At 38.2% G+C, this 24,105-nt stretch overlaps 1 protein-coding gene across 4 annotated transcripts in view; it reads right to left on the minus strand.

Moving 5' to 3' along the window:
- Focad (focadhesin) overlaps positions 1-24,105 on the minus strand; it is a 293,087-nt gene that overhangs the window by 77,241 nt on the left and 191,741 nt on the right. For all 4 annotated transcript variants that reach the window (XM_035439808.1, XM_027400387.2, XM_027400389.1 and 1 more), the window contains one exon: positions 19,714-19,835. In XM_035439808.1, the coding sequence (XP_035295699.1) occupies positions 19,714-19,835 (122 nt within the window). The remainder of the gene's footprint in view (positions 1-19,713; positions 19,836-24,105) is intronic.

Below are 24,105 nucleotides of genomic sequence, written 5' to 3' on the forward strand. Positions count from 1 at the left end.
CAGCTGAAAGCTGTGAATCAATGTAACAAATAGTTGGTTCTTAGAGCAAATCAACAACAAAGGCAAACCTTTATCCAAACTGACCAAAAGGCAGAGAGAGAACATGCAAATTAACAAAATCAGAAAAGAAAAGGGGGACATAACAACGGACACTGAGGAAATCCAGAGAATCTTCAGGTCATACTTTGAAAACCTGTACTCCACAAAATTTGAAAATTTAAAGGAAATGGACAATTTTCTGGACAGATATCACTTACCAAAATTGAATCAAGAACAGATAAGCAACTTAAACAGACCTATAACCTCTAAGAAAAAAGAAGTAGTCATCAAAAATCTCCCAACCAAAAAAAGCCCAGGACCACATGGCTTCAGTGCAGAATTCTACCAGAAATTTAAAGAAGAGCTAATACCAATACTCCTCAAATTGTTCCACACAATAGAAGCAGAAGGTTCATTGCCAAACTCCTTTTACGAGGCTACAATTACATTGGTACCCAAGCCACATAAAGACACAACTAAGAAAGAGAACTACAGACCAATATCCCTCATGAACACAGATGCAAAAATACTCAATAAAATACTGGCAAACCGAATCCAAGAACATATCAGAAAAGTCATCCACCATGATCAAGTAGGCTTCATCCCTGGGATGCAGGGTTGGTTCAACATTCAAAAATCTGCTAATGTAATCCACTATATAAACCAACTGAAGAAGAAAAACCACATGATCATCTCACTAGATGCTGAAAAATCCTTTGACAAAATCCAACATCCCTTCATGATAAAGATCCTGGAGAGACCAGGAATAACAGGAACATACCTGAACATAATAATAATAATAATAAAATACAGTAACCCTACAGCCAACATCAAACTAAATGGAGAGACATTCAAAGCTATTCCTCTAAAATCAGAAACAAGACAAGGCTGACCACTCTCTCCATATCTCTTCAATATTGTCCTTGAAGTTCTAGCTAAAGCAATAAGACAACAAAAGGAGATCAAGGGGATACAAATTGGAAAGGAAGAAGTCAAGCTTTCACTGTTTGCAGATGATATTATAGTCTACATAAGTGAACCAAAAAAGTCTACCAGGGAACTCCTACAGCTGATAAACACCTTCAGCAAAGTGGCAGGATACAAGATTAACTCAAAAAAATCAGTAGCCCTACTATATATGGATGATAAATGTGCTGAGAAAGAAACCAGAGAAACATCACCCTTTACAATTGCCACAAACAACATAAAATACCTTGGGGTAATGGTAACCAAAAAAGTGAAAGACCTGTACAGTAAGAATTTTGAGTCTTTGTAGAAAGAAATTAAAGAAGATACCAGAAAATGGAAGGATCTTCCATGTTCTTGGATAGGTAGTATCAGCATAGTAAAAATGGCAATCTTGCCAAAAGCAATCTACAGATTCAATGCAATCCCCATTAAATCCCAGCACAATTCTTCACAGAACTTGAAAAAACAATTCTCAACTTTATATGGAAAAACAAAAGACCCAGGATAGCCAAAACAAACCTGTACAATAGAAGAACTTCTGGAGGCATCACCATCCCTGATTTCAAGCTCTATTATAGAGCTATAGTCCTGAAAACAGCTTGGTATTGGGACAAAAATGGAGAGGTAGACCAATGGAATCGAGTTGAAAACCCTGATATTAACCCTACACTCCTATGAATGCCTGATTTTTGACAAAGAAGGCAAAGCTTTCTTTGGAAATGGAATAAGAAAAGCATCTTCGACAAATGGTGCTGGCATAACTGGATGCTGGCATGTAGAAGACTGCAGATAGATCCTTGACTATCGCTTTGCACAAAACTTAAGTCCAAATAGATCAAAGACCTCAACATAAACTCAGGCAGCCACACTGAACTTATTAGAAGAGAAAGTAGGAAATATACTTGAACTAATTGGTACAGGAGACCGCTTCCTGAACATAACACCAGTAGCACAGACACTGAGATCCACAATTAATAAATGGGACCTCCTGAAACTGAGAAGCTTCTGTAAGGCAAAGGACACAGTCAACAAGACAAAATGACAGCCCATGGATTGGGAAAAGATATTCACCAACCCCACATCTGACAGTGGGCTGATCTCCAAAATTTACAAAGAACTCAAGAAGCTAGTCTCCAAAACACCAACTAATCCAATTAAAAAGTGGAGTACAGAACTAAATAGACAATTTTCAATAGAGGTCTTTAAAATGGCTGAAAGATACATAAGAAAGTGTTCAACATCCTTAGCCATCAGGGAAATGCAAATCAAAACAACTCTGAGATACCATCTTACACCTGTCAGAATGGCAAAAATTAAAAACACCAGTGACAGTTTATGCTAGAGAGGTTGTGGAGAAAGGGGAACACTCCTCCACTGCTGGTGGGAGTTCCAACTGGTACAGCCACTTTGGAAATCTGTATGGTGATTCCTCAGGAAAATGGGAATCTTTCTACCACAAGATCCAGAAATTCTACTCTTAGGCATATACCCAAAAGAAGCACATTCCTACAACAAGGACATCTGCTCAACTATATTCATAGCAGCATTATTTGTAATAGCCAGAACCTGGAAGCAATGTAGATGCCCCTCAACTGAAGAATGGATAGAAAAAATGTGGTACTATTCAGCAGAAAAAAAGGCAATGGAATCTTGAAATTTGCAGGCAAATGGTTGGAACTAGAAGAAACCATTCTGAGCGAGGTAACCCAGTCACAAAAAGACAGGCATTGTATGTACTCACTCATATGTGGATTTTAGACATAAAGGATTGCCAGCCTGCAGCCCAGGCTGCCAGAGAGGTTGGTAAACAAGGAGGACCCTAAGGGAGACATATGTGGTCCCTGGAGAAGGGGAAAGGGACAAGATCTCCTGAGAAAATTGGGAGCATTGGAGAGGGAACTAGGAGAATGAGAAGAGGAAAAGAGGAGGGGTGAGAAAGACATGATGGGACAGAGAGGCTGAGTTGGGGGAGGAACAGAATAGTGCAAGATAAGAGATACTATAATAGAGGGTGACATTTTAAGTTTAAAGAGAAATCAGGCACTAGGGAAATGTCTGGAGAGCTACAAAGATGACACCAACTAACAATCTAAGCAACAGAGGACAGGTTGCCTTAAATGCCCTCTCCTGATAATGAGATTGATGACTAATTCATATGCTATCATAGAGCCTTCATCCAGCAGCTGGTGGAAGTAGAAGCAGACACCCACAGCTAAACCTTGAACTAAACTGAAATTCAGATGCAGTTAAGGAGGACTGATGAGCAAAGGGGTCCATACCAGACTGATGGACCCACAGAAATAGCTGACCTGAACAAAGGAAAACTCTTGGTCCCCTGACTGATAGCTGGGAAAGCAGCATGGGACTGATCCAGACCCCCTGAATGTGGGTGTCAGTGAGGAGACCTTGGAAATCTATGGGGCCTCTTGCAGTGGATCAGTACTTATCACTACCACAGGAATGGACTTTAGGAGCCCATCCCACATGAAGGGATACTCCCTGAGCCTAGATACAAGGGGGTTGGCCTAGGCCCTATCCCAAAGAATATGACAGACTTTTAAGACCCCCTATGGAAGGTCTCACCCTTCCTGGAGAGCAGAAAGGGTATGGGATGGGTAGGGCATTAGTTCGGGGGGGTAGAGGAGTGGAGGAAGCAGGACCTGGGGTTGACATGTAAAATAATTTTCTTTCTAATAATAAAAAAGAAAAAAAAAGTAAAGACAATAGTTTCAATTCCTACTTTATTCTCAGTTTGAAAAGGGAACAAATTCTAGAGAAATGTAAATGTAAAAAAAACAAATGGAATGTTAAGCTTCAAGAATGAAAGCCACCCATGCCAGGAAACCCCTCTGAAGGAGGCCATCAGAAGGCCCAACTAACCCTGTGGCTCTGACCACACTGAGGTTTTCAGATGCAGAAACTTAGGGTACACTCTGGCCTAGATTCCTACCTGATCCTCCATGTATTATAGAACTATACCTCAATCTTAGGGTGCCCAGATTAGCTTGGTAGACATCTTTAAAGGTGCTTTCTTGAGTTTTCTCTCAGTAAAGAGACTTAAGAAACAGTGTGCTAAAAGCCAGGATAAAAGGCTTCCACAAGCATCATTATCAGGAAGCCATTTCAATTCAATACATTGTTATTGATATTGCCCATTTTTGAGGTTGAAGTTGCTAGCCTGAAAAATAAGCTCAATCAGTATTTATGAAGTATGAAAATTATGTCTAATTTGATAGACCCATGAGAACTCTTCAGGAATCCTAGCCAATGATATAGTAAATAATCATGAAGTTGTGAATCTAGTTACCTAGCAGTTAATATAGAAGGGTCAATAACCACTGTGTCAGTGAGTTTTAATAAATATGAGGAACTTAGTTTTTCCTATAACTAATCACACACACTCTTACAGTGACAACTGTGTGAAGGACTGCTTGGGCACACAGGCCCTCTGTCTTCAGAAGGAGTAAGAGGAAAGTCTCCACATGTATGATGTGGTTTGATGAAACATCATTCATGCAACTAAAAAAGGAAGCCAGACCAACATGCTAAGGGAAGATACATAGTAAAGAAATAAGGGTGAAGGCTGGAGCACATTCCAAGTTTAGTAGAGTACTAAACTCTACTAGTACTCATGGAAGATCTCACTGTTGAGTGAAAATTTGCCTAGAGTGGTTCAGCTAAATTGGACAAATTTGATGGTTTCTCAGAATACTAAACAAAGCAATATCATATGACTGAGCAGTTCTACTTCTAGATAGAATCCACAATTATTTCAAACAAGAATTTGTAAATAAATTTTGATATCAGCATGTTCACAATAGCAAATAAAAGGAAATAACCTAAATATCCATGGATTAATAAGACATTATATATGTGCAAAAGATATAAAATCAGCCAAATAAAGTCCTATTGCATGCTGAAATGCTGAAATGTGGATAAATCCTGAAAACATACCAAATCAAAAGGAGACAGACACAAAAGATCACATCATAGGATTCCACCTATATGCAATAACCACAACAGCCAAACCCATGAGGACAGACAGCAGATCATAGGTTGCTGGCAGTAAAGAGTAAAAGGGAGAGAGAAGACAGGGGAAGTGAGAAGTGCCTGTTTAATGGGAACACAGTTCATTTAGAAGCGATTAAAATATTCTTGAGCAATAGAAAGGGAAGAGTTGCATAACACCAATATCTGTTAGAGGCAGCGAATTTTAAACTTTAGCATGGTTAATGCATGCTCTGAGTGTCATCTCAATCTAAACTAACAACTGAAGGGACCAGACCCTCACTCAGCCCCCTGCCTTGGCGGCCATGACTGGTTACCGAAAAGACCCAGCAAGACATAGGCCCCTGACTCAGCAACATGTGCTGTGCTCCCAACCTTGCCCCTTCTAGTCATGAGGAAGCCAGATACTCTCCATGTGGCAAGGAACCAATCAGAAGTTAGCTAGTAGGCTCTAGATGTGCTTTACCAATAACAATGGAATGCAGAGCATAGCAATCTCCCTGGGAGGGACTATAGGTCATAGCAACCTACCTGCAGCTGCAGTTGACCAATCAGCATAGGAAAGGTTTCCCCAAGCCAAAGGTGCACCAATCCTAAGACTGTTGCTTTGCAACTAACAGACCCCCCCCCAGACACTCCCCTTGCTCTACCCCAATATATTCCCTGCCCTACTGCTGCTCAAGGTCATCCCATCCCATCCCATGTCATGTGTGTGTCATTCCCCCAACCCTCCCCACCTGGTCCTGCCTGCTTCACCTGCTGTGTAGAATGGGGAGGGGGCAGGACGAGATGGGGGAGGACCGAGTTAACTAGTAAAATTAAAGACTCTTTGCTTTTGCATCGGATACAGTCTCTTTGTGATTTTGGGGTTCAGAGTTTGGGCACAACACAACACAACCAGAAAACATTGAAGACCATATGCAGACACAGGACTGACCTGTGGGAGAAAGTAAAAAATCCAGAACAGTTAGAGTAGGCAAGCTGAGGAAGAGGAACATAGAATGGAAAGTCCTGGTGCACTAACGGGAGCCCTGGAGTTCACACTCTTCTAGGTCACAGTTCACACTCTTCTAGGTCACTTTTCACAACTTACTTCCATTCTTAGCAGAAGAGGAGCCATTCTCAGGTGTTGAAAGAAACAGAATGGTCTCAGCTACATTACACAAGGGCCTTGCTGACTACTGAGCTGAGAAGAGATGGACAAAGCTCAGAGCAGGAAAGCCTTGCAGAGGTTCAAAGACACTCTGGAAGAACAGTGCCCCTGACACTGTAGAGTAATGGTTTCCAAATGCTCAGGTATGCCGTTTGCCACTCCACTTCCAATCATGTTAAATATTTGAATCAGAAAATCAAGAAGACAACTTGTCTAGGCACAGTGAGTAAAATGTCTGGGACTTGGAGGAGTCAGTTCTTGGTCACTGTGATTTGTCTCTAGGGCATTTTAAACTCTAATTTTAATTACATGGAGTCAGAAAAGAGAACAATTGTTAAGAGATGGTGAAGTTTTGACTATGAAGAATGAAAGGCACTTTTTAGGATACTAGGATAATTCTCATCTTGACTGATTCTGCTTATAGAAACATGTATAGAGTATATGCTAACAGGAAAATCTATATCAAGTTAAAGCTCCATAAAATATATTTTGCATCTCATAAATATGAGTAACAGTATGAACAACTTTTATATTTTAATGTATCAGTTAAAATTTTTAATTAAAAAACAGGAGGTAGTTAGAAAACCTTTTTTTTTTCTTCCGAGACAGGGTTTCTCTGTGTAGCTTTGGAACCTATTCTGGCATTCGCTCTGGAGACCAGGCTGGCCTCAAACTCACAGAGAGCTGCCTGCCTCTGCTTCCCAAGTGCTGGGATTAAAGGCATGCACCACCAATGTCCTGCTAGAAAACCACTCTTTATAGAGCATGTTTCTCATTCTTTCACCTTCAACTACCTCTTACACTCTGCTGGCTTATTTATCATTCAAAACCCACTCTCATTTATCTCTCCTGTCTCTGTCAATACTATCTATCAATATTCCTGTTATCAAGGCTTGGAGGTTCAGACATACTTTCCTTGGAGGTCTTCTTTGACTCAGTGACCAAGCCAATGTCTGAAATGCAAGTTTGGCATATCCCTACCTCCTTCCTACCTGGCCTAGTGGTATTTCTCCCCAGGTGACTATCACATCCCCTGTCCCATCTTCAGTGCCCTCAAAGCTTTTCTCAGCTGACCCATTACTCACAGATGCTGCCTCTGCTGCAGTAACTCAGAACTTCTTTGCAAAATCTTTAATGGTTAATATTAAATATCATGCAAGCATTTTATACTACTTAACCTCTTTTCAATATCAAAACATCATTTCACTTGAGATAATTGTGCTGCTCAAGAAACTCAACCAATTTCTCCATAATTCTTGTACCCATGCATCAATTAACCTTATTCTGGAGAACTGAGCTGTAAGCCAATTCCCACATTTCCCATACTCCTCTGTACCTATGGACTCACTCATCTCTCTGGCTTTCTTCCCATCATTTCTACTGACTGAGGTGATTTCTCACCTCTATAGTTCTAGTACACTATGAACATCTGTAACCCCACACAATTCAAGCCACAGAGATCACAAACTGTTCATTCTGGGATTCCCTTCACAGTGCCTGTAACATTGCCTTTGCACACTTGCTGAGTTGAAACTAGATATACCAGATCTCCTTAACAGACAGAAATGGTTGTCACATTAAAATTATAAGGTAAAAATTTTACAGTCATCATAAAACTGTGGTGTTCAACTTCTTATTGTAATTAAACTCTGTGCTTCACATATAGTAGCTAGCCAGCCACTCTACCACTGAGCTATATTCTATTTCTTCATTTCACTTTTTATTTTGAAATAAGAGCTTGCTAAGTTAACCTAAGCTGGCTTTGAACTTGTGATCCTCATCCCTTAGCTTCTTGGGTTGTTGGGATTCAAGCCTGCACCACCAGACACAGGTTGGCATTCAACTTTTAATTTTTCTAGAAACATTAGTAAAGCTTAAAATAAAAATTTCTAGAGTCAGGCATAGTGACACACACTTTTAATCCCATCACTTGGGAGGCAAAGACAGGCTAATCTCTGGGTTTGAGGTCAGCCTGGTCTACATAGGGAATTCTACAACAGCCAGGAGTAGAGAGCCCATCTCAAAAACAAATAAACAAACCTGTTTGTTCTTGTAAAAGTAGAGTGGAACAGCAAGAGCAGTATACAAAAACTGACAGATTAAAAAGTATTTGCTATTAATTTTAGAATCCCAAATTAATAAAGCAAGACAAGTTCCCTGCTCATCATTATCATCAAAACCACCTCACCACTGCCACCACCACCTCCACCACCATGCCACAGACACCATCACCACCATCTCCACCAGCACCACCTCCACCAACTCTACCACTTCCACAATCTCCGCCTCCACCTCCACCACCTCCACCATCTCTACCACCTCCACCACCACCTCCACCATCTCCACCTCCACCACCTCTGTCACATATGCCACTACAAAAAACACAACAAAGTAAAAGAATAAAGGTATTTGACTTCAGTTGCTCCATGGGATACAAAGGAATATCAACCCTCACACTCATTCTCTCTACATTCCTAGAAGAAAAAGCATTTTCACTTCATGTTAGAGGCCACAAAAGACACTCACTGCATGTCTATTGTAAGTATGAGTAAGAGGCCTCAACTTTCTGTCATTTGCAACCCTGTTGCCACAAAGTAACTTTCTGCCTTCCCTATGCACTGATAAATAGTAAGAAGAGAAGGGAGGACTTAAGAGGATGCCTTCTTAAAGTGCAAAGCCCTCATCTCTCGGTAAGTAGTTTCCAACATTCAGTATTCCCCCACACACACCCCCTTACGTCTATCCCTCCATCATTGTCTCTCCACCCCATTTCCCATCAGGATAACATTAGCCTGAAAGCTGACAATTCAATCGCATCTCAAGCAACCATTTACTCTGTTATTTAATAGAAGGGGAAACCCAGTTACCATAACAACTTGCATCCACATGGTAATTATGGAGTATCTAAAACACAGCAAACCATACTTTTCACAGTACTTGCTAGGGAGAATCTGTAAGAGGCACAGATATAATTTATCCCCACTATTATTCACAATTTTCATCCAGTTCCATATTGCATAAATGTGAATACTACCTTTAAAGACAAAGGAGCAATTGAAAGAAAAGGTGAGGAAGCACGTCTTATATTTCAAACTGGCTACATAATACCTAATTTTGGACAGCTTGAAGGAAAAATTAAAGAATTAGGAGAAGCAAAATTAATTTATAATTCATAAAAAAAACAGTGATCACTTAGAAAGGAAAAAAATGTAGAACCAATGATTTTGTTCAGACTGCAGCTTTCCAGTAAGGCTGAATAAGGTTTCTCTAAAATAAATGTGGAAAACAGCTCATTAGAAAATCATAAACAAGGCTGGTGGCACTGACAGGATCAGGAAGACCTGTATCACCAAGAAGGAAGCAAGTGACGAAATGTGACTGCCATTTTCATCCTGTGACTGCCATTTTCATCCTGGGATAAGCCACCATTGCCCAATTTAAATGAGAATGTCATGTCAAAGTAGGAAATGCCAAAAGATGACAAGACTGTTGGCAAATTCCAGAGAAGGAAACTGTCACTCACCCGCAGCTTTCTTCTGGAAGAAAATAGTCACTGCCCAAAGGGCAGGAGGTTTCCATCAGGACATAGAAAGGCAATTGCCTATGCTTAGAGAGGCCCAGAAGATGGGAAGTGACCACTAATAGGCCCCAGTTCAAAAGATAAAAAAGAAAAAGAAAAAAAGGGGGGCACTTGGGGTTTTACCCAAATCTAAGAAGATGGTAGTCATACAGGCTAACTCTGAATCAGATATAGATTTGTAATCCTTGCCAAAGGGTAATAACATGGTGGACTATCACTTTTTTAGAAAGGGGAAAATTATCAGAGATAACTTTACATAAACAGTTCCCCATGGCATTGAAAAGTCTTAGTTTACCTGACAAATGGTTCTTGATGTCTATATGAAATAAATATCATATATTGAAATACCAATTCCAGGCTTAAAACTCACTACTCATCCTAATCAGCACAACTGATAAACTGATACACGAAATAGCTCTCTGAGACCTTGGAGGGAATTATATAACAGATCAAAGTGCAGCCGGAGAGAGAATCATGCAAACACAGAGATTCACAACTTACCAGAACAGTAACCAAGAGGTAGACACCTACATGCTAACAAGAACCCCGGTAGGAAAACCCAGATCGGACACAGGCAAGGAGGAGTTGGAAAATCAGTCGATCAGAATGTTCAATCATAAGAGGGCCACACATCTTTGTATGATCTACTTAGAAGACTTTGACCAAATTTTCACAATGAAAACAAAAGACAAAGCACCCCATGCATCTGACATCCAGGAAGGGAAAGAAATCATTCTGAGACACACCATCAGAGAATCCTAACTTAACAGAGTTAGTAGGTTACCTTGTGAGGCTTACTATGTAGCCTAAGCCACATGTGAACCTGAAATTGCCCTGCTCCACCCTCCAAAGTGCTGAGATTACAAGCATACTCCAATATGCCTGGCTCCTAACTGGGTGTTATTATAGCCTAACTAACCGGGAGGGAGGAAAATATATAACTCCAAAGTCTTTTATCCTTCCATATAGAAGATATGTACATAAATCCTGCCTACTCTAGGCTATCTTCCCTTAAGGTAATAAAAGGAACTGAAAAACATGTGAAATTTATAATCATACTAATTTTAAAAAGACTTAATTATAAAGAGTGATTCCACATCATCACAATCCCCCTGTCACTAAATGATTAAAGGTCTATTTAATTCAATTCCTTTTACATCATATCCAGTTATCAGGAAAAGAACAAAGCACATTAAAAGGCAAAAATCAGTTTCAAGAAATGAAGCAGGAATAGGAACCAGAGACAAACAGTGAGTACTGTTGGAATTCTCAGACTGGAAATTTAAAACAAATTGTTAATGTGAAATGGCTGTGATGGGTAGAGTAGACAGCAAATAAGAACAATGGACAAAGTCCCAAGGGAGAACCAAAAGGAAACTCCAAGGATCAAAAGCCCTGCTGCAGCTGAAATGGAAAAATCTTTTGGCATGTTTTTTCCAAGTTTGAGAATATACCAATAAAGACCTCCAAATCTGAAAACCAAAGAGAAAACGACAGCAAACAGACAGAAAAAGAATGTCTAAGTTCTGTGGAAAGGTTACCAAGCGTGCAATATGCATAATGATTAACAGTAAGACCCACATCAAGAAAATGAAATCTGTGGGATCTAGGTGGAGACCTAACATTTCAGTTGGCCAGGTCAAATGATCCAGTTAGGGGATCATCATCCCTTGGAAAGTAGGGTCATCGTAGGTAATGCTAAAGAGAGAGGCAGAATAATTAAACCCTTTCCAGGAACCCTACCCCATAGAACAGTCTCCTAAAGAGCTCAAAACAGAGCAGTAGAGTGACAGGGTAATATAGAAGAGAAGCCTGTTGACCTCATGGGAGAAAAGAAACAGTAAAGGACAGAAGGAGCAGCCAGGGCAAGATACAGTCTGCAACGATACATCTCCAGTGAATGATGCAAGCTAGGGCCTATCTCTTAGAGTTTTCAGAAACTTCTCAAATAATGCCAAATAAGCACTCAACAGATGAGCCTAAAGGAGTCATTTCCTACTAACATCTAACACATTGCCAGAACAAAAAGCAGGGATTAGGATTATTTACAATTACAAAGTACTAATACCACATGGGAACTGGTAAAGTGCTGTTTGCAGATTGACTTGTAAATGCTTATGGTCAACTCTAATATGATCAAAAAAAGAAAGAGTAAAATTAAAAAGCATACCTGTTAGGCTAACAAGAGAGAAAATGGAATCACATAAAACATCCAAGAGCAGACAGCAAAACTAGAAGTAAAGGACATAATCAATATGAGAAAAGCATAACAGCATAATAGATATTAACTAAACCATATCAATAATTATTCTGAAAGTCAATATTCTATATGAACTCATTAAAAGACAGTATGAAAAAGAAAGAAAAATGAAAGAGAAAGAGAGGAAGAAAGAAAGAAAGAAAGAAAGAGAAAGAGAGAAGACAATGGTAAAACCCAAGGAAAAACCAAGATCCAATTGTATATCTTCTATAAGAATACTACTTTAAATACAATGATACACATAAAGTAAGTGTGAATACAGGTACCAGAATGATACTGATAAATTAGGTGTGCATAAATTGATCTCAGGTAAGGCAGGCTTCACAGCAAGAAAGATGCTAAGAATGAAGAGAACAGTATGCCATAATTAAGGGAAAATTTCCTCCAAAAGATAATAATCATTTAAGTGTATCTACTGAAAAGCATAAGAAAAACGACAGAACACTAAAGAGAGAGGAATCAGCTGTTGTGGGTGAAGACTCCAATGCCTCTCTATTACAGGTGGAAAATCCAGCGAGCACAAAATGAGTATGCACACAATGGAATTCAATATAATCAATCAAGTGTTTAAAACTGACATCTATTTTTTCTTCCAGTAACCACTGGATATACATTCTTTTAAGTCTAACATGGAATTACCATGAAAGACAACAGTCTAGATCACAAAGCCCACCCAGTTAAATTTGAAAGAATAAAAATCACATGGAATTTATTCCCATGCGTCAGGGGATCTAGCTAGCAATCAACAATAAAACATAACTAGAAAATGCCCAAGCATTTGAGAACCAAATAAACACATTATTAACACATTACAAATGGATACAGGAGAAATCCCAAAGAAAATTTTACAAGATTTTGACAAATAAAAATGAAAAAAAAAATCTGGGCAGTGGTAGCATACATCTTCAATCTCAGCACTCAAGAGACAAAGACAGGAAAATCTCTGAGTTCAAGGCCAGCTTGGTCTACAGAATAAGTTCCTGGACAGGCAGGCTATACAGAGAAACCCCATTTCAAAAAAAAAAAAATATGTAAAGAAAAAAACACATATAAAAATTTGAAGGATACAATAAAGTAATGCTGAGAAGAAAGTTTAGTGCAATGAAGTCATGTATCAGAAAAGAAGCAAGACCTAAAATCAAATACCTAAGCTTATACCTTAGAAATGTAAAAATAAATATATGAGGCCACTGGCAGTGGGTCCAAGATCTAACACTAATGCACAAACTGACTTATTTGGAGAGATACCTTGCTCATCCTAAACACAAGGGCGTGGGGGTAGAGATGTGCCTAAGTCCTGCCTCAAGGAGAAGATGGGACAGACTTAGAAGAACTCTAGGGGAGGCCTTACCCTCTCTGAGGAGCAGATGGGGGGTGGGGGGAAAGAGGAAGGGGGAAGTAGGAGGAGAAGAGGAGAGGAGGAGGGGTAACTGGGATTGGAATGTAAAAATAAATTAATAAAAAAAAATTCCTAGAAAAAGAAATGTAAAAATAAATAAAGAAGTGAATAAACAAATTTAAAAACCACAACTAAATACAAAATAATAAAAATTAGGCAGCAGCTGGTGGATCTTTGTGAGTTCCAGGCCAGCCTGATCTACATAGTGAGTCTGAGAATAGCCAGAGCAGTACAAACACAGCCTGTCTCAAAAAAATAAAAAAACAAAACAAATAACAGTAACAACAACCACAACAGAAACTGGGGCCAGCAAGATGGCCCAGAAGGAAAACACATTTGCTGCCAAACTTGACTTGAGTTGATTCCTGGGATCTACAAGGATAAAACCAAGGTGTCTTCTGACCTGTATGTGCTCTGTGGCACTTATGCCACCACCTTACAAACAAATAAATATTATAAAAAAATTAAATGGAAGAGAAATCATTGAAATTATAAACTAAAACTTGGTTCTTTAAAAAGTTAAATAAAAATCAGCAAGCCTACAGCCAACCAAACTAGGAAAAAAAAAGAGAAAAAAAATTAGTTACATTTAAAGTAGAGAGAAGATACAACTCCAGAGAGACCCTGTGAAAATTAGAAGGGAAGGGTAATGAAGAACACTCATGCCCCAAATAAACAATCTAGATAAACAGGCCGATGTCTTGAAAAGCACAAAGTTGTAAAGTTCACAGGTGAAAAACACATCACCTGAATATACAGTTTAAGAAAAATTGAATTTTAAAGTTATTAACCTGTCAGAATGGAAGTGCATGTCTTGGATGTGATCACAGCTAATTACCACTAACCTTTAAGGAAGCAGTCATTCAGATTCTCTGTGTTCCTTTTGGACAAAAGTAGATGCTTCCTCATTCTATGAAATCAGTGCTACCCTCACTTTGAAACTAGACAGACATCAACAAGAAATATACACAGCAATATTTCCCATAAATGGAATTATGAAACTCCTCAAAAGCATGAGCAAAGTAGGTTGGAATATATATATATATTAGTGCTATTTATCCAGTGAGACTGGATCAATATTTAAGAAATCACACATTATATTGATAAATGCAGAAAAGGGCACTTGGGAAACTCAAAATCCATTCATGATTACAAACAAAACTTCAAACTAGTTTAACCAAGGTTTAGTCAATGCTTGACAAGGAAAATCTACACAACACTCCAAGTCAATAAAATCCCACAGAATACATAATAGCAAAAACTTAGAAGATGGCTGTATTTTGGGATCCTAACAAAGCAGAGATGTCAATTCTCAGCAGTCTTTTTCAGCATCATACTGGAAGCCCTCACTGAGGCAAGGTGATAGAAACAGAAAGTATAACATATACTGAAGAAAAAGAAGAAATGAAATTACCTCTGCCACAGACAACATAAATATTTACATATAAAATCCAAATAAACTAGCCAAAAAAAATTCCAGGAATTAGTTACTTCAGCAAGACTAGAGTATACAAGATTAATACACAAAACCCAATTGCTTTCCTACATATCTACAGTGAATAAAATGGATATTAAAGCTTGAGACTCAGTGACACAGTAATATCATCCAAAATGAAATGTGTGAAAATATTTACAAGATAAACATGAGGAAAACTATAAACTATGAAAAATAAAGAATGAATCAAATAAATGGAGAGATACTCTATGCTCATGAATAGAAATATAAAACAAGAACTGTATACCCCAGTAGGTATTCCAATCAAATCCTGGGATGTTATTTCAGAAATGCCAGCAAACTGATTCCAAACCTCATATGGAAAAGAAAAGGAGAAGGAGAATGAGGGCATGGAGAGATGGCTCAGCAGTTAAGAGCACTTACTACTCTTGCAGAGCATTGAGGCTCTGTTCCCACGTGGAGTGTAACTCCAGTTTCAGGGGACTGGTGACCTCTTCTGCACACATGTGGTGCATAAATATAAATGTAGGCATGCACAGACTCACACATGAAAATAGTAAATTAATAAATAATCTTTAAAAAGGCAAAAGAGCCAATACAACATGAGGAATATTAGGCAAGTGTGAGGATGGGACCTCAAGCTTTACTATTCAGCTATAGTAAAGGAAGAGAAGTGAATCATTGTGTTTACATAGTAGCAATGAACAGAAAGTCAAACAGAATGAATCCTAGTTGCAAAACGCTTAGGTTATGTAAGGTTACCAAATTTAACAAAACACCCACAGGTTTATAATATAAAAACAAAATGTTAACCTAACTAAATGCAAAGATACACATTGTTCATGAAAGTAGAGACTCAGTGTTCCTAGGATTTCAGTTTCCTGCCAATTGGCTTATAGAATTGGTACATTCATAATCCATATCAGAGCAGGAAGGCATGTGATCTCTCAAAGTTGCTTTTATAATTATATAGAAAGGCAAATGGCCTTGAATTAAATCATACTACTTCACTGTGGGACTTAATACTAGGTAACAATAATTGAGCTGCATAATTTGGGTGAGAGTACAGAAATATAGATCAATAACACATACTATGGTAACAGAAATCGCAAACACACACTCCAGAGAGGTAGGGAGAGAGGGACAGAAGAAGAGAGAGAGTGGGGGTGATTTTTTACAAAGGCATTTCAGTAATCCAGTAAAGGATGTATTTATAAAAACAATAACCCGTCCTTATACAAACATTAAACTCTAATGGGTTGCAGCCTAAAATGCATGATTCAAAGTGTAAAACCTCCACACGAAAACATAGCCTATCTGCAAACTAATAAATACACTAGATGTGGTACACCTACATATTAAAATACTGTTCTGCCATGAAAACAATACAGAACCAATGTGTGGTACAACATGAACAAACTTTAAAAGCCACCCTACCTGCAAAGTAGCCAGACCCAATTAACCGTATATTTTGAGTATGTTCACAAAATGGGAGGGTTTTAGGACACATGAATTATACCTCTACTTTTAAAATTAATGAATAAAAGTTAAACAGAAGACAAAAATGCAAATTCATTCACGTAATCTTGCTTCAGACAAAAAAAGAGCCATAAAAAGAAAAAAGATGACAATTTAGAGTCTTAAAAAATAAAAATCTGATTTTCAAAAGAAAGTCATTTTTAAGAAAATGATGGAACTAGGTAAAAAAATTCAAAACTCATTTCTAACATAAGATTTATATTTAGAATGTACAAAGTCCCTTCTTTAGAAAATAAGACCTCAGGGGGAAAAATAGTGAAAATATCAAAGCAGACACGCCATGGAAAAGTAAGGATGACAAAGGAACATGTAAAATGATGCTGAACACCATATATCAGTACAGGAATGAACCACCTAAAGTCTTTAAAGCTAACAATTCCTGTCATTAGTAGGGAGGTAGGCAGAGAACTCTTGCATATTAGAGGGGCACCCACAAGGAGACAGCCACTGGGAAACAGTCTACTAGCTTTATAAAAAGTTTTATTTGCACTTACCAAATACCCCAACAGTCTCACTCCTGGCTATTTCACTGCTTCAAGAAAATGAAAACAGATGGCCACACAAAGATATCTGAGCAATTCAGTGAGGAATTACTATAAAAGTGTGTTTATAGGATCACTGTACCACTCTGGACATGAAACATCCCTTTGCCCAGGGATCCAGGCTGTATGCACTACATGCCCCTCAGTCTTTACTCACTTTATAACTCTCTGAGTTAGTTATCATATCAATTCTCAAGGTGTTGTTGAGCTTGTATTCAAGTAACCCATATTTTATTTAATAGTGGCTCTAAGTTTTATGAGTGGTGATACTGGTAAATCAGAAATGCCAAAGAAAAGCCAAAAAGAAAATAAGTAAAAGCTGTGGACTTAATAAAGAAAGTTTCAAAAATTCACTTGATATGGTTGCTAAGCTCTACAGTAACAAACTGAAATTGAATTCCAGGGTTCAATTTCCAGACTCTTCCACTTAGCTGCTTTATGATCTTGAACAAATTAACAGGACCTACCTCAGAATGTGGATGTGCTGATTAAATGAATGAGTATACTGTGTTCCTCTGCTTATAATTCCGAGGTCACATCCTAAGAAACCATTACAAACTGAAAATGCCCTAACTTGAAAACACACTTAATTAACCCAACTTCCCAGGCATCATTGTTCAGCCACCCAGTAGTAGACTGCACAATACAGCAGTTTAACCCAGTAGTGAGGTGGCTTGAGCTGCAATTTGCTGCCCTTGCGCCGCAGGATCAAGAGAGAGCATTGCTCTGTATGTTGCTAGCCCAAGAAAAATGCAGGTTCGAAGTATCGCTTCTACTAAAGCCATATAACTTTTGGAGCATCAAAAAGTCAAAAAGCAGTAAGATGAAATACCTGATGGTAGGGACATATACTGTATGCACAGATGGGCAATGGTAGTGATACAATAACTGTTAAAATGCACAATCTGATTATACATTGTTATTATGTGATTGTTATTAGTCAGCTCTTTAAAACCCTCATTAATTCCGGTTAAATAGTTCAGCAAACTAATGGATCATTCTCTCTGCCTGTGTGTGTGTGTGTGTGTGTGTGTGTGTGTGTGTGTGTGTGTGTGTGTGTGTGTGTGTGTGTGTGTGTGTGTTCACATGTGCATTGAGGTGTGCATGGGGGCCAGATGAGGATATTGCATCCCCTAAAGCTGTAGTTATAGACAGTTGTGAGTTGCCTAAAATGGGTGTTTGAAACCAAACTCCAATCTTTCATAACAACAGTAAACACAGTTAAACACTGGGCCATGTGAACTGAATCTGAACTAAAATCCCATCCTAGATTTCACAAAATTCTGTTCAAAAGGTCCTCTAAGTGACTCCCAAATAATAGTCATTTTCTCACCCCTCTGAGATTTTTCTAGGCCATCTCTAACATAAGCTATAAGCATCTTAATCCAGACACTTTCTCTGTTCATATGTGGAGCTTATCTCATAGCTTCTGATACATTGGCTAAATTTAACAGATAGCTTCGACTAGCCCACACCTTTTTAAAAATTCCATTCTATAACTTTTCAAATCTGATTTTCATGAAGAGTTTAAATTTGGATGTGTCCTGAAAATACCTACATGTAGAGCTTAAAATGATGAAGGTAGCACATCAGTTTCTTTTCCAGGCCAACCAAGAAGATGCCTGGGAATAGTAGATACAGAAATGATCTGTTTTCCGCTACTTTGTTTAAACATTGTGACACCAAAGAAACATCACTCTTCCCAGACTTTTCTCTCTTTAATTGCATGAGAGACACTGTTACATTACAGAGTATTTGTTTATACTGTGAAGATGTGCCTTTGTTAAGGTATCTTCTGATTGGTTTAATATAGAGCTGAATGGCCAATAGCTAGGCAGGAAGTGGTTAGGCAGGACTTCCAGAGACATAGAGGATTCTTGGAAGAAGAAAGGAGGAGATACTAGAAGACGTGGGGAGAGAAAACAGGAGATACAAGATGGAAGAGAGGTAACACCATGTGATAGGATGTAGATTAATATAAATGGGTTAATTTAAGTTATAAGAGGAACAAGCCTGAGCTATAAGTCAAGATTTCATAATTAATAAGAAGTTTCCATGTCATTATTTGGGAGCTGACTGGCAGGACAGAGCACTGCTTTCATAAAAGACTTCAAATACTTTGTAAGAGTCAGTAAGATGACTCCTGGGTAAAAGCACTTGCTTGCTGTCAAGCCCAACAATTCCAAGAATCCACAAGGTAGAAGGGAAAAGCTGGCTCCTACAGGGTACCCTGTAACTTCCAAGTGCATGCAATACAGACTAAATAAATAATTAAAATCTAAAAGAAAGGGAGTGAGGGGGATGCTCAGCACCTGCCTCTGAGTGTGATGACCTGAGTTCGAACCCCAGAACCTACATGGTGGAAAGAGAAAACCACCCCCTACAAGTTGTCCCCACATACATTATAGCATTCACACATATGCTAACACACACACACACACACTTTTAAGAGAAAAATGGGTAGTACTTTTTCATTGAGTTAAAATTCAATCTAAACAATGGAAGGTAAACATTGCTGAAACAAGTATACAAGTAAAATCCTTAGAGACTACTCCCTAAAGATTCTGTTACGTGGTGAGGAAGTTTCAACTGTCTCTTACAAAAACACTCGACTTAATATTCTATTTGGTCAGCTATTTTGGAAGCTATTAAAAGCAATCTGTACTAACTGTGGCAAAGAAAACAGCTGTCCAAACACACACAATTCCATATACACAAAGGGAATGGAGGAACTGCAAGAGGCTGATGGGGTATAGAACAGCACCTACTTCATGGACAAGGGCCAGTGATGTCTGCTTGAAGTTTCGCCCTCTACTAGCCATCAGCCGATTCAATGGCTTGCCATCTTTACTCTGATACATGGGAACATCATAGCAAAACAGCATGCCACCTTTCAAAAGAAAGAAATTCAGAATGAGCATTTTCAACCACACAAAAAAAAAAAACCCTGTGAATTATATATTTCACTCATCCAATTTTGATAGAAAACTTACAAATGAACACATAAATTGTCAAGCAAATTATTGTTTTTGAATGTTGGTGTCAAAAGAAGGTAAAAAACAGGATACAAAAATTAACATTTAAAATATAACTTATTTACACGCCACTTATAACTAATGTTTATCAGTATATACATTTACAAAAAAGCAAATTTAGAATTTTTTATTTATTCCACATTTTGTAAACCATTGGTACAATTAAGCTGTATTCTATAATGAGTTTCAGTAAATAAAAGTATGTGCACATATTAATCTATGTTGATTCTTGAGAACATAAGGCCCCTAGTCTATGCACACACATGAACAAGCTGAGCTCACACCTGTATCAGCAGGCTTTTGGTTGCCCCTCTTTTCCCTGCCTTGTAACTATGGGTAACTGAATTCTCAACTAAATGTCCCACACCAGCTAGGCCCCCCAATCAATCAAAAGCCAAGGAAGCCAGTAAAGAACCTGAGAGGTAACTTAGAGCTCCCTTAGGTAACTTCTGGAAACTTAGTGATTCTGAGCTAATGAAAAGACATATTCAAGGACCAAAACAACATAAAATACACAGACATTTTTCAACATCTATTCTTAGTATATGCCAGAGAAAAGCACATACTTTATAAAAACAGCCAAGTAAATTGTCTTGCACTGAGAAGACATGTCTAAGCAGGACCCAGATTGTCTTAGTTAGTGTTTCTATTGCCGTAAAGAGACACCATAACCACAGCAACTCTTTCTTTTCTTTCAGATGAGCCATCTCAGTGGCCAGAATCCTATCTTTTTTTAATTCATTAATTTATTTTTACATTCCAATCCCAGTTCCCCTCCCTCCACTCCTCCTACCTCACCACGAGCTCCCCAACTCCACCTCTATCTATTCCTCAGAGAGGGTAAGGACCTGGAAAGTCTACTAACTCCATCTCATCTCGTTGAGACAGTACTAAGGCACCCCCCCCCATCCCAACACCCTGCGTCTAGGCTGAGCAAAAATCTCTCCATACAGAATGGGCTCCACTAAGTAAGTTTATACACCAGAGTTAATATCTTGGACCCACTGCCAGTGGCAACTATTATAAGAAAAACATTTAATTTGGGTGGCTCACTTATAGTTTCAAAGGTTCAGGCTATTATCATTGTGACAGGGAGCATGGCAGCATGCAGGGAGACATGGCGCTGGAGCTGAGAGTGCTATATCTTGCAGGTAACAGGAAGTTGGCTGACTTACTGGGCATGGCTTGAGCATATATGAGACTTCAAATCCTGCCTCCACAGTGACCCTAATGCCAACAAGATCAAATCTACTCCAACAAGGCCACACCTCTTAATAATGTCACTCCCTTTTGGGGTCATTTTCTTTCAAACTACCACACAGATCAAGAAGCAATAATGATTATGTGTATCTCAAAAGTCTTTGGGTACACTTTCCAGTCACACCTCCAACTCCACTGGCAGCACAACCTCTAACAGCCACTTTGCCTATCATGTCTTTTTTAATGAGTTAGAGTATGAAGATGCTTTCACATCTGACTTATTTTGCTCACCCTCATTATTTTGAGAATCATCTTACTCTTATTGACAGTTGTATACTCATTATCTCATCATATTCTTTCATATGAATATGCAACATTGGTTTACTCATTTTACTGCACACATACACTTAGATAGCTCCTGAGTTAAGCACTAGGCAAACAGTACTGCTATGAACTCTGTCTCTGGTACCAGCAATCAGGTTTCAATTTAGCAAAAATAAAAATCCAAGTAATGTAGGAATTTGCTCAGAATCAATTTTCAAAATATCATTGCAACTTATATTCGCAACAGTTGTCTTAGTTACCTCACCAACAGTTATTCCTTGGTATCGATGAGAACTGTTCCAGGAACTCCTGTGGTTAGCAAAATTAATGAATATTCATTCACAGTATTTGCATATAATCTATTCACTGTCTCCTATATTTCCTATGAATCTCTATATTCTTTATAACAAATATAACACAGACATCAGATGTGGCTTAAGCAGTTGTTGTGTTGTATTATTAGAGGACTAAAAACAAGAAAAGATGTGCATGTGTTCAGTACAACTGCAAAGTTTCTTACAAATATTTTTGATGTGCAGTTGGTTGACTCCTCAGATATAAAACACATGGGAATATAGGACCAACTGTACTTTGTAATTTTCATCTTTTATTAATTCCAATGGAATGAAACGTGATCTTAGTATGGTTTTAACCCGGGTTTTTTTAAATGTTAAATTTGATTATCTTCTCATGTTTACTGGACATGTGAAAACTTCTTTAAATCCTGTTTGTGTCACACAATTACATAATGAATTTTAATCATTTCCACCTGGTCCCCCTCTCCTCCCATCTGTCTCCTGCTGGAATCCTCCGTCCAATAAGCCCTTCCTACTTTCCTATCTCCCTTTAGTATGTGATCTAATGAGTTTAATCATAGTTTCTTGACCAAGCATAGGTAGGAGATTATTCCTAGAGCAAGGGGGCAACTCATCAGTAGCTATGCTGCAGAAGAAAACAGCACCCCTCCCCCACACACTTAATTGTCAATGGTCTACTCAAGACCATGGCTGGGGAAGTCATAGGTCCTAGGGAGGAACCTACCACTAAGGTCATGTTGTCAAACTGCTGTCTAACTACTCGTGTTGTACTCATTGATTAATGCTGAGCCTATCATTCATTGGAAAAACTTCACATTGCAGGAAGCAACAGTTATCGGTGAAAATATGTGATGGCGGAATACCCTGTTTTTGAAGTGTCAACTCAAATGATTTCTAGTTTTGCTAATATTTTTTTTATTTCGCAAAAGTTCTTTATACATTCTCCATGTGTCCTTTATCAGATATGTGTACCAAAAATGTCTTCAATGCAAGCTTAGTCAGCACTGTGTGCTTGCCACACAAATATGAGGACTTAAGCTCAGTACTTACTTAGTATTGTCATACAAGCAAAGTATAGTGGCATGTGATTGGCAAGCACTGGGTATGCAGAGATCAGTAGACCCCCCAGAGCTCACTGGGCCAACCAATGTGCATAATCCATAAGCTCTGGGTGCAGTGTGAGGCCCTCACTCAGATGAGGTAGAGGACCAAAGAAAACACTTTCCTTTGTGTACAATGTCATACATGTGCACCCCTGACACATATGGACATATGGACCACACTCCTCAGACACACACAAATTAGGTAAAAATAAACACTGTAGAGCTTTTTATTAAAGAGATCTTGGCTTTTCTCTACATCACTGCTATAAATCTAGTGACAAATTGGCTATGCATGCATGTTTCATTCTGTATTCGTTTGGTCATTGCACCAACACCCCACTAATAACCATTGTGGGTTTATAGTTGGTCTTGACGTATGATAATGTATGTCTTCCTACATTGTTGCTGCTGTTCTTCAAGACTGCCTTGGTTATTCTTGGGTTTTTGCATTTCCACACAATTTTTGGAATAAGACTGTCAATTGTCAAGAACTTACTGGGCTACAGATTATGATTTACTTGAATCTATATATTAATTTGAAGAGAACTTAGATTTTACAATATGCAGTCTTCTAACCCATAAATACCATGTATCACTGCATTTATTGTTTGTCAATATTATTTTCTAGCTATGAACATACAGATATTGCTTTGTTTTAGATACTCAATTTTTATGATGTTATTAGTTTTTAAAATTCATTTTCTATTTATTATAGTATATAAAACACACAACTGGTTTATATATTCACTTTTGAGTATGTGTGTGTATATATGTATGTGTAAATACATATATATGTATATATATATATATATACATATATAAATGATATGCAACTATTAATTCTAATAATTATCCATTGATTATTTTGGATTGTCTATGAATACAATCATGCCATCTGCAAGTAATGAGTGTTTTATTTCTTGAATCCTTGTGACTTTTATTTCTTTTCCTTGGCTGACTGCACTAGTTATGGCCTCTAGTAAAATACTGAGTAGGAGTGGTAATAATAACATTCACACATTTTTCTGTAATCAGACAGCAAAGTCTCAATATTTCAGGATTAACTACAAGTATGTGTTGGTGGTTATTCCTTATCAGAACAAAGCAAGTTTTGATCTCTACATAGTTTTTAATAAGAGTCTTTTTGCCATCATAAAAATATGCTAAATTTTTCAGAATTT

This window comes from Cricetulus griseus, chromosome 2 (assembly GCF_003668045.3).
Source record: "Cricetulus griseus strain 17A/GY chromosome 2, alternate assembly CriGri-PICRH-1.0, whole genome shotgun sequence".
Taxonomy (NCBI): domain Eukaryota; kingdom Metazoa; phylum Chordata; class Mammalia; order Rodentia; family Cricetidae; genus Cricetulus; species Cricetulus griseus.